This window comes from Protopterus annectens, chromosome 9.part0 (assembly GCF_019279795.1).
Source record: "Protopterus annectens isolate FY-2018-M chromosome 9.part0, PAN1.0, whole genome shotgun sequence".
NCBI classification, from domain to species: domain Eukaryota; kingdom Metazoa; phylum Chordata; order Ceratodontiformes; family Protopteridae; genus Protopterus; species Protopterus annectens.
Genome location: NC_056743.1, coordinates 1,907,926,688 through 1,907,939,021, shown reverse-complemented (window position 1 = coordinate 1,907,939,021; position 12,334 = coordinate 1,907,926,688). Strand labels below are relative to the sequence as shown.

The window sequence follows — 12,334 nt, the reverse complement described above, 5'->3', positions numbered from 1 at the left end:
AAGACAACAGAGGTGGCATAGAGGCCCTTCTGCATTTTTCTATCTGTAAGCTCCTTTATCTCGCCTTTTGTCCTTGTCTGTTTCATCAACTTTCAGCCTCCTCACATCTCTGCCATTTGTCTGTGTCTCTTCCCTTTGTACTACCATCATCTGATGAGCCTTTTTAAGACTTTCTTCAACAATGTAAAGTTTTTTAACCCCTGACGTTAGAAACCTACCCTTGCACTTTTCAGGAAATAATTTTTTCAAACTTAAAATCAATGCTGAGTCTTAACAGAAATATCCACTCTCTACAAGCACTCTTTACCCTAGACAACATATATAACGCACTATCACAGAGACATGGTTGAAGTCCAATGAATGCACTCCATCCGTGCCAGTTTAAAATGCCTGGCACACATTCAAGTCCCCCGCATAAGATAAAGGCACTAAAGGTGGTAGTTTTTCCATATTCTTAAAACAATTCAAATCCAGACTTGTTAGGACAATGGCCTGGACCTCCTCCGTGTCCAACTTACTATTAACAAAACCCCTTATTATATCAGAGCCAACTGGCCCACATGTCCTACCTAACTGGTATGAAGTCCTTATGTATTAAACAAAACACCACTTGCCTTGCATACTTCAACTACCTCTCCATTAACTGTGGATATTATACATCCTCAGACATGTGTGCCCAGAAATTTCCGGACTTCATCATTATAAACTCTCTGGACCAGTTAATCAGCAATCCTACCAGGAGTGACACAATTCTGGATTTGGTCCTTATTATTATGGGACAGCTCTACCAGTTGTAACTTCTGCCTTGGTCAAATTAGACTACAAATCGGTTCACCATAAGTCTGAAGCAAATTCCAGCACTTAGATATTCAGGGATTATGTAAAGACCAATTACTAAAACTGATTGATGACCTCTGTAAATTCAAATGGTCTTTTCATCCTGGCAACCAGCTGCTTATGTAAAACCCTGTACTGCCAAATTGTAAGCACATATAAATAGTTACATAGATTAATCTGCCCCCCTCTTAAATAAATACAAAAAATTCAAAAATAAACCACTATGGCAGAACCCTATTATATACAGGCTCTGTAGTAAATGAAAAATCAGACCTAATAGCTTGCAAAAATAAAGTTAACTCTCAAGATACCAAAATGCTCCTCCATGATCCAAAGAGCAATGGCCAGATAAGAGTTAAAAATAACCACCTAGGTGAAGGATAATTATAAAGCTTTCTTTAGCTGCATTAGAAATGTTAGAACCAATGGTCATCACTGCACTAATCTAATAGTAAAAGAACTCGCATACTTGGACCCAGAGGATATTGTCATCCAGACCAATTTATTTTTTGTTTATTATTTAACATTTGTTTACCGGGGAATTCCGACTTGGCCAGTAGCCCATTTTCAGTGGAGGCCCGAGGAGAAAAGCTCCACATAAAAATCACAGTGTAACATTTCAAACTTTTAAACTTCAGAATTCCATTCAATATTCTCTGACTACATTCCTGCATTCGCACCCCCCCTAAAATCTTCCAAGAACAAGTCCTCAAGGTCCTCCCTCAAGTCAAGATCACTTCTTGCACCCCTTCTATGGGGGTCAGACAACAAACCAGACTGCCTACTGGTCACCCTGAAACATGACTTGTCATATGTCCTACAGAGGCTATTCAATATCAAACTCAAAACAGGCTTCATGCAAGGTGAATGAAGCACAGCAAAAGTCATTCCCTTGCACAAAGGTGGGGCTTCAGTGGACCCAGGTAATTATGGACTCAACTAGACTGCCCTCATCTGTAAGGGTAGGGAAAGGCTCTTCATGGTATTAAGAAGTAATGATGTAGGTAACCTGCAACATCTTGAACAGTGCCAGTTTAGATTTGTAAACTGCATATTCTGCCCACCAAATCGACGTCTTCAAAAAAAGTCACTGTAGCAATAGAGGAAGGCAAATCAGTACATACCCCATATCTACACTCCTCAAAGATGTTCAACACCATGCCACACTCTGGTATCATAGAGAAACTCTCTGAGCTAAATGTAGATCCCTGTGTAACCTACTGAATAGCAAATTAGGTGACAAACAGACCTTAGGAAGCAAGTGTGACCGGCACGATCCCCTCCATAAGACCCGTTACTAATATTGAGCTCTAGGGTTCAGTCCTTGGGACACTCTTCTTTGGCATTTACTTCTCATAGGTCAAACCTAATGTTATGGGTCTGTGGTTAAATGAGCTTACAGATGACTGCACTCTTTGTGCCACCATACACTCCACTGAGGACACCAGCATCCTACAGAGACTTTCTCCAACAAATAGCTGATGTCAAAACCATGGATTAAAACTAAGTGGCAAGAAATGTATAATCATATCCTTTGGCAAACATGAGCCCCTTGTAACTATCACATTGACAGAACACCCCCGAAAATGAATCCTTAGTCAGGGGCCTGGGAACCTGTGTAAACAGCAAACTGTCCTGTGATTACCACATATTCACCTTTGTAGGAGTCCTTTTCATTGCAAAGCTTACATTTAAAGGTATGGTGTCCAGGTCCAGGGAAGCAATCATTCCACTATACCTGCCACTTATTAGATTGATCATTGTGTATAAGACCCCTTTCCATAAATACTTGTCAAAACCCTAGACACAACTGGAATGACCACAACACTTTCTCACTATGAAAATCAAAGGCCTAAATCATAACAGCTCTGCAGAATATCTTAAAGCCATGTCCATCTTTTGTTTCATACGGGCTACTGAGAGGTGACCTCTACCTTATGTATAGAGCCTCAACAAGACCCTGTGCTGTCAAAACTGTTAAACATTTGAAAGACCAATGCTGGCATAAACACCCGGTCAAGGGATCTCAGTCTCAGTCTCATCTGTGACATAAGTACAACTTGTATCATAGAGAATTCAACTTCTGTGGAACCATCTTCCTGTCCACGTAAAACCAAATGCTTCTCTTACTCTATTCAAATGGGTGGGTAGCCACAAATTCACCCCACGTTTAGCACCATTGCAATTCAGGATGGGTAGCCACAAATTCACCCCACGTTTAGCACCATTGCAATTCATTGATAGGGATGTTAAATGAAGTCTTCATCTGCCTGAGTTTGTGGTAGCTCAGATATTTGTAAAACATCCCATGGCACTTATCAAAAAGAGTAGGGGGAAATTTCCACTGATGCCCTGGCCACATTTCCCCTCATCATTAGGAATAATACCTTGGGACTCCCCTAGAAAAGAGATCATGTTCTTCATCCCACATTGCTGCAGTCCTAACACTTGGGTAGTCCGCTGTCCCAGTCGGCCCGAATACCAAAGTATAAGGCTGACGTCGGTCAAGGTGCATTAGTCTGACGTCAGGACGTCAGGGTACAAATGCGCATGACCGACGTCATATCCTCAGTCTTTTTTGCCGCATGGTCCGATGCAGAAGCAGTATTGCGAGTGCAGGTTGGCGTTCTGAAATTTTCTGAAGTTGGAGTTTCAGACCGAATCAAAGTTGGCTAAGTACCCCGTTGGGGAATATTTTGGTTTTTTCTTGCCTCAGTATTTAACCGGATGTCAGAAAAAGTGAATAACTGTATTTCTTGTGGGAAACAGATACCTCATAGGGATTACCATACCTTGTGTATACCTTGCTTAGGGCCTGAGCACGACGTTGTTGGATGTCGCTCTTGTGCTAGATTTAACAAACGCACTATAAAGAGAAGATTAGACTGTGCCAGGTTAGTTTTTGGGAAGCGTTGTAATTATAAAATGCCGTCGGATGCTCCGGCGCTTCGTCTAAAAGCGCAAGGACAAAGCAGCAAAGCCTAGGTTGGAAGAACCGTCTGTCCCGGACGTCGGTTCTTTAGAAGGCTCGGTGGAGCCGGAGGTTCTGCCAGAAGTTTCTTTGGAGTCTCAGGGAGAGACTTTACTGTTACAAGATGTGTCCTCTCAGGAGGTAGGCCAGGCTGAAGGGACTTCTCAGGTAGCTTTTCTCCCCTCCCTTCCTAAGGTGGTTAGGCCCTCCCCTTCTGTTTCCAAGGCTTCTTCGAGAGGCAGGCCAGGTTTAACTTCAGTGGGTGTCTCTCCTGGTTCTTCAGGGTCTCTGCCTAAGAAACATATGCTTAAAATGGCAGAAGATTTGATTACTATGATTAGAGGTTCTATGCCCCCACCTGATAAGACGCCTAGGGTGGAACCTGAGCTTGAGAGTTTTGAGCAGTGTTCGGAGGCTTCTGAGTCTTCGGCTGAAGACTTACAGGAGTATCCTCCTTATTCTGATTCTGATGTAGATGATTCTACTCCTTACGCTTCTCCTCCTGAGGATTTTTCTTTTTCAGAAACTCTTCATTCCATGAGGGAGCATTTTAAATGGGAAGGTCAAGATTTCTCTGATTCCAGGAAGAGGCTTAGGGAATTTTGTTTCTACCCCAGCATAGGCCTTTAGCTATACCTCCTGTTCTGGATGTGGTGGAAGATGTTTTTGCAGAGGCTTCCCTGAACCCTGATTCTTTGCCTCCTGCCCCAGTTAAACCAGATAGGTATTATAGGGTGCCTGAAGCTCATAAGTATCTTTTTAAGAGTCCTAGGGCAGACCCAGAAACTGTTTCTCAGGGCCTAAAGGTGTTAAGGCTTCTGTTGTTAAAAATCCTGTTCCTCCTGATAAAGAGGCAAGGGCTTTGGATAGATGGGGAAAGAAGGTTTATACTTCTTCCACTTTAGCCATGAGGGCTTTGAATTGTCAGTTCCACATGTTAAAATACCAAAATTACCTCCTTTCTCAATTGAAGTCTAAGGTGGATGCTCTGGCGGAAGGTATTGAGTGTAAAGAGTTGCAGGATTTAGTACATGTTTCTGAACAGGTGGGTAAGCATTCCTTGCAATGTGGTTTTGATGCTGTACAGGCCTCTTCGAGGGTGGCTGCCACTGGTTCTGTTCTTCGCAGGCACGCCTGGCTGAGGGATCAGAATTTAGCTGAGCATGTTAAGACAAGGATTTTGGATGCTCCGTTACAGTCTGATGTGTTGTTTGGTTCGCCTGTGGAAGCAGTTTTAAAGAAAATGGAGGACAAGGCTAAGTCTATGCAGACTGTTAAAGATTTTTGCAGGTTCAGCCTCCGAAGTTTAGTAGAAATTGGCCTACTAAGGGGTGGACATATCCTTCTTATGATTCCCAGTCTAGGGGTAGGTCTAGACGTGGTAGGGGCAGAGCTCAAGGTTCTTTTAGGCCTAGAACAGGGAGTTCACCTGCTCAGTCTTCTGGTGAGGGCAGGGGTCAGTCCTTTCGTAAGCAGACCCAATGACCTGCCTTTTCAGCTGCCAGAGCCTTCTCGTCTGGCAGCACCTTTGGGGGGAAGGCTGGCGCTTTTCAAAGAAAACTGGAGTTTAATTACCCAAGACAGATGGGTATTGGATATCATTCACCACGGTTACAGGTTTTATTTCCATACCTTGCCTCCTTTCAAAGGCATGCCAGACATTCCTCCTCTACAAAGAAAAGAGGCCCACAAGCAAATTTCTCTGTTACTCCAAATAGGGGCCATTCAGCCGGTTCCTGTGCCAGAAATGGGCCTAGGATTTTATTCTCGCCTGTTCCTAGTACCAAAAAAGGGGAACACGTGGAGACCAATTTTGGATTTATCTATCCTCAACACTTATCTGGACATTCCCAAGTTCAAAATGTTGGCGTTACAACAGCTTTTACCTCTGCTGGGCAAAGATCACTGGATGGTAACTTTAGATCTCAAGGAGGCTTACCTTCATGTGCCTATCAGGCTAAGTTGCAGGAAGTATCTGCGTTTTCGAGCTGGGAATTCCATTATCAGTTCTCTGCATTGCCCTTTGGCTTATCTACTGCGCCCAGAGTATTCACAAAAGTTCTGGCTCCAGTGATAGCTTACTTCAGGCTAAAAGGAATACAAATCTATCCTTACTTGGACGACTGCCTGATTCTGGCTCAAGAAAAGGAAGACCTTTTTCAGCATTTGGAATATGTGATAGCAGTGCTAAGATGCCTGGGGTATTCTGTGAACGAAATAAAGTCCAGTCTAGTACCCTCTCAAGACATGTGCTTTCTGGGTGTGAGACTGAATACAGCAACCCAGATGGCCTTTTTAACCCCGGACAAACAAAAGAATCTTTCCCTTTACTTCCATCAACTATCTCTTCAGTCCGGGCTGACTGCAAGGACAGTCCTTCAAGCCTTAGGGTTCATGGCATCTTGTATTCTGGTGCTTCCCAATGCCAAACTGCATATGAGGAAGCTGCAACGGTATCTCAAAATGTATGGACGCAGCACTGCCAGGATTTGGACACTGTCATTCAAATAATACCTTGCATTCAAAAGGAATTTTTGTGGTGGGCTCAGGAATGTCACCTAAACAAGGGACTCTCTGTGACCCGGCCAGAGGCGAGTCAGATTCTAACGACAGATGCCTCAGACATAGCTTGGGAGCTCATCTGAATGGAAAGTGGATACAAGACAAGTGGCCTGCCAGACTACAGCATCTACATATCAACATGAAGGAGATGTTAGCAGTCCAGTTTGCATTAATGGCTTTCAAGGAGTTACTTCTTCCAGGGCAGGTGTTGATTCTAACAGACAACACAACTGTCATGTGGTACATCAACAAACAAGGGGAACACATTCTTATCCTCTATGCAGGCAAGCAATGATTTTGTGGGAGACTGCGCTCAGCTTGCAACTAAATCTTCAGGCAAGGTTTCTGCCGGAGCACAGAACTCCTTAGCAGATGTGTTAAGCAGGCAAATCATGGATCCCCACGAGTGGAAACTGGATCTTCATGTATTTGAAATTGACAGTGTCATGGGGAACTCCAGACATAGATCTGTTCGCTTCTCCACTAAACCACCAGCTGCCAAAGTTTTGCACGAAAGGTTTCATCACACAGCTTGGAAAGTGGATGCTCTTTCTTTCAGTTGGAAAAATCTTCATGTGTATGCCTTTCCACCTCTGCCTCTCCTCCCAAAGGTACTCCTAAAGGTCAGACAAGACAAGCCAAGGATGATTTTAATAGCTCCAGATTGGCCTCGGCAACACTGGTACCCATTACTGAGGAGTCTGGTAAGGAAGCCTCCATGGCCTTTACCTTTGATTCCACACCTATTGTCTCAGAGGGACGGTCATCTACTCAATGTCAAGCTTCACTCTCTTCATCTAACAGCCTGGCCTATTCTGTTTTGAACCACAGCAGGTCTCAACTTCCTCAACAAGTTTTGAATGTGATTATGGAAGCCAGAAGACCTAGTACAAGGAAAGTGTACGCAGAAAAATGGAAGAGATTTTTATTTTGGAGTGCAGCAAAGGATTTGGAGGTATCTGAGCCTAATTTGAGTGTGGCTCTTCAATATCTTACTGAGTTATTGGACAAAGGTTTGTCTTTCTCTTCCATTAAGATTCATGCTGCAGCAATTTCAGCTCACTATGATTGTGACCCACCATTGTTTTCTCATCCTTTGTTCAAGCAATTTCTTAGAGGGGCAAAGAATATAAGACCCCCACGTAGAGCTCCTACTCCTGCTTGGGATCTCAATTTTGTGTTGGAGAAACTTACTCTACAACCTTTTGAGCCTGCGGCTACTGCTGAATTGAAATACTTGTCATGGAAGACTGCTTTTTTGTTGGCCATTACTTCTGCAAGAAGGGTTTCTGAATTGCAGGCCCTTATGGCGGTTGAGTCTTTTTTGATTTTCCATAAGGATAGGGTATCATTACGTACTAATCCTTCCTTTATGCCTAAGGTGGTTTCTAGTGTGGCTTTAAACCAAACTATTCATTTGCCTACTTTTATGCAGATCCCCAAAATAAGGGGAAAAGATTTTGCACACTTTAGATGTACACAGGCAGTTGCGCTATTATTTAAGCAGGACTAAGGATTTTAGGCAGTCTCAGCAGTTGTTTGTTTCTTTTGCTTTGAGTTCTCAGGGCAAGCCTGTGTCAAAACAAACTATTTCTAAGTGGATTGGGTTTTGCATTGCATTTTGTTATTCCCATCATGGCAAGGAGATTCCAGCTGGGATTAGGCCTCATTCCACTAGGGCTACTGCCACTTCAACAGCATTTCTAAGGGGGGTGGCAACTAAGGATATTTTGGAGGCAGCTACTTGGAGTTCAGTGCATACTTTCTCTAAGCATTACCACCTTCCTCTCTACTCTAAATCTAGGGCTGGTTTTGCCACGGCTATTTTGCAGGGCATGTTGACAGCTCCTGCTGCTTTATGATTTGCCAGCCTCCCTTATCTCTGCTTTGGGATTCTACCCAAGTGTTAGGACTGCAGCAATGTGGGATGAAGAACATAGTACAGTTTTGTACCTACCATAAATGTAGATGTTCGAAGATCCACATTGCTGCAGTCCAATTTACCCTCCCTCCTTCCCCTCTTGTTTAGGGGTGGCTGTGTGGGTGGGGTTGTACTTTTGTAAATTTGTATATATTGTACATATATTTGGTACAGGAGTGTTTGGTGTTTTTTGGTTTTGGCCTTATCTTGTTAGGGTCTTCTGACATCTGGGGCAAGAAAAGACTGAGGATATGACGTCGGTCATGCGCATTTGTACCCTGACGTCCTGACGTCAGACTAATGCGCCTTGACCGACGTCAGCCTTATACTTTGGTATTTGGGCCGACTGGGACAGCGGACTACCCAAGTGTTAGGACTGCAGCAATGTGGATCTTCGAACATCTACATTTATGGTAGGTACAAAACTGTACTTTTGATCTACTGGGACTAGCCTGATCAACAAAGTATAAATACGTAAAATGTCCCTACATGTCCCTGTTCTGCCTTTCTCTGGGTTATTGGTACATAAAATATAAGGGCTAAAAACTACCATGGGAATGTAAGGTTAGACTTCTTAAGACCCTCGCAGATCAATATGCAGATGAGATCCTGAGTAAGAACTTATGACCTTCTTTCTTGCCCATCTTATTTATTTCATAGTAAATCCTGCCCATTCCTCTGTAGTTACCTGCCCATTCCTCTGTAGTTACCTGCCCATTCCTCTGTAGTTACCTGCCCATTCCTCTGTAGTTACCTGCCCATTCCTCTGTAGTTACCTGCAGTCAGTCAGTAAATCGCCCGCTATGTAAATCAAATTTATGAGTCACATTTGGGTTGCACAGCTAGGCTTATAAGGGCCATAAAAGTCATTAGCCTGCTATATGCACATCATTAGCCTGGTATTCATGCATCATTAGCCCAGTATACATGCATCATTAGCCTGGTATACATGCGTCATTATCACCGGTATACACGTGTCATTAGGCCGGTATACGTGCATCATTAGCCCGGTATACATGTGTCATTAGCCTGGTATACACGCATCATTAGCCTGGTATACTCGCGTCATTGTCCCAGTATACTCGCGTCCGGTATACACACATCATGAGCCCTGTCTACACGCGTCATGAGCCCTGTCTACACGCGTCATGAGCCCTGTCTACACGTGTCATGAGCCCTGTCTACACGCGTCATGAGCCTGGTATACACACGTCATCAGCCTGGTATACAGGCGTCATGAGCCCTGTCTACACGTGTCATGAGCCCGGTATACACACATCATCAGCCTGGTATACTCGCGTCATTGTCCCAGTATACTCGCGTCCGGTATACACACATCATGAGCCCTGTCTACACGCGTCATGAGCCCCTGCCTACACGCATCGTGAGCCCCTGTCTACACGCATCGTGAGCCCTGTCTACATGCATCGTGAGCCCGGTGTACACGCGTCACGAGCCCGGTGTACACGTGTCACGAGCCCGGTGTACACGCGTCACGAGCCCGGTGTACACGCGTCATGAGCCCGGTACACACACACAAATGTATCTGTTATACTTTCTTTCCTGTTTCTTCTTCATCCTTTTTCTTTCCCACCATGTCCTGTGAACAGAGATCCCGATTCAGTACATGTGCATTTATCTGTGTGTGCGTGCACATGCGAGTGTGTGTGTGTATATTACTGGTGCCCTTATGGCCTAGGGTTTGACAAAAAGGGTCAGAGAAGGACCAGTTCACTTACAAAATTGACAAATAAGTAAATTAAAGGTTAAAGGCATCAGTGACCAAGTTCCTATAATAGCCTAGGGCAGTAACTATAGCTAACAGATAATACATACAATTTTATTTTTCACATTTTAGGCACCATCTCATAGCCCTGGGGATAGCAGTGGACATACTGGGATGTTCTGGAACTGTAAGTGAGAGGGCAGCTGTTCTTCACAAGGTCATCCAACTAGCAATAGAGCTGAAAGAGTGGGCAGGGGATTTCTTTGCCTTTTCAGCCATTATGAAAGCTCTGGAGATGCCTCAGGTACGTTACCCAATGCAAACTGAATGGTGGTGGATTATGCATGTTTGTTTTGTGTCAGTGCCGTGGTGGATTTTGTATTTTTGTTTGACGATATTAGTCATGGAATTTGTATTTCAAGTTATTACAGCACCTAATGATAAACTGTGGATTTTTTATACCTGTTTTCTCAGCCAGAACTCTGTTACAGCTGACATCACTGTGGAAAACATGAAGAAATCTTTCACATTGTAGATGGCATTATTAGCTCACTCTAGAACTGTGAACCAAATTTATGCTTTTCGAAAATTTGTGCAGATTCACTGATTGCACTAACTAGTATCTGTAAGAGCCTTGTAGGTATTTTGTCAGTATTGTCCTGAGTAACATGAGGAAAAGTGTAGGTATGTATGCGTACCATTAATTTACTAAAAGACTTTGTTTAATACAGTTAGGATGTATGCAGGAATAATAATCTTATGACAAAAGTTAAATTCTGAAAATATGGAACTCTGCTGCTGACAAGTCCCTCGCTTCCCAGACTGCAACATGCATATAACACTTAGTCTCTGTATACCCCTTCCTGTTGCACAGTATAGCAATAATCCATGGCTGGGTAATGTTGGATTTACTCACGGTTGGCGTGGTTTGATCACGAAGGTGAACATTACCCACCACCATCCATGGGTTATTGCAATTATACAGTAACATTACTTAAGAAGAAAATTACTTTTCTTAAATAATGTCCTTATATTATGGTGCTGAGGTGTTCTTCCACTTTAATTTTGTGACTTGGGGTTGCTTGATGCCCTGCGCATGTGTATGGGACTTTCGTCGCTTGCACAGTACATTGGTGCTTTGGAAAGAAATATGCATAAGGAAGGTGTTTGCAAAGTACTGTGTCAGCTGTGATGCTCTACATACAAGAAAAATCAGGTTCATGTTTTTGTTTGCAGAACATCGCAGCTGATTTAGTAGCTTACAAACACTTTCCACCTCTACAGAATAGTTTCTTGACTGGTTCATTATATGCTGGTTAGTACAAAGGGAGGAGACGCAGACAAATTGTGGTTCTCCCAGTATTGTGTGTCCTCAATGGCAGAGATGTGAGGAGGCTCAATGTTGCTCCTTGTTTTGTATATGTCGATAAGAAAGTGCAGCCACTCAATGATACTTTGGTGAATGGACTTTTCCTTTTGGTATATGCTCAATTTACAACAGGCATGTTGGTTGCGCTGACCAATCAGCATGCTTGTTTTTGAATGTTAATGGCCAGTCATTGTATAATTAAGCAATAACCCATGCCTAGGTGTGGGTAATGCTGGATTTACCCATGGTTGGTGTGGTTTGGTCATGAGGGTGAAGCCCGAGTGGCCAAACAGACAACCGTGGGTAAATCCAGCATTACCCACACCCAGAAGTGGGTTATTGCTATTATACAGTGACATTATTTAAGAAAAAAAATACTTATTTTCTTAAATAATGGCATTGTATAATGCCTCCGTGCTGCCCTTCTGCAGCTGTCCGGTATTCTGCGGCAGTTCTGATGTACTGCGCATGTGAATGCTTACACAGTACATCAGAGCTGTGTGGAAGCAACAAAGAAAGGAAGATCTCCGTTGTGTTTTTTTTAAATATCTCGCTATGTTAAACCCATTTAACATAGCAAGATTACAGCAATGGAGCTCTTCCATTCTCTGTTGCTGTCCAACACAAAAAAAAAAAAAAAAAAAGACTTATACTAATGGAAGAAATCTGGGTGACCGGACCTTTTTCCATTAGTATAAGTTTGATTTACAATGGGCATGCTGACCAATCAGCGTGCACATTTTGGAATATTAATGGGGGGTTGTTATATAATATCTGTTTTATCATACTTGCTCTTGCTTCATAAGCTTGATACTGTAATGTTGCACACATTTCTACGTCCCATAGCCTCTCTCTCTGTCTCTCTCACACACACACACACACACACACACACACACACACACACACACACACGTGTATCACAGCCTGGTACTGTAACCCTACATGTAT

General features: G+C 43.2%; 1 protein-coding gene across 3 annotated transcripts in view; it reads left to right on the top strand.

Annotated features, from left to right (window-relative positions):
* The window catches only part of LOC122812315 (breast cancer anti-estrogen resistance protein 3 homolog), a 697,444-nt gene that overhangs the window by 280,672 nt on the left and 404,438 nt on the right, over positions 1-12,334 (top strand). For all 3 annotated transcript variants that reach the window (XM_044084719.1, XM_044084717.1, XM_044084716.1), the window contains exon 7: positions 10,150-10,321. In XM_044084719.1, the coding sequence (XP_043940654.1) occupies positions 10,150-10,321 (172 nt within the window). The remainder of the gene's footprint in view (positions 1-10,149; positions 10,322-12,334) is intronic.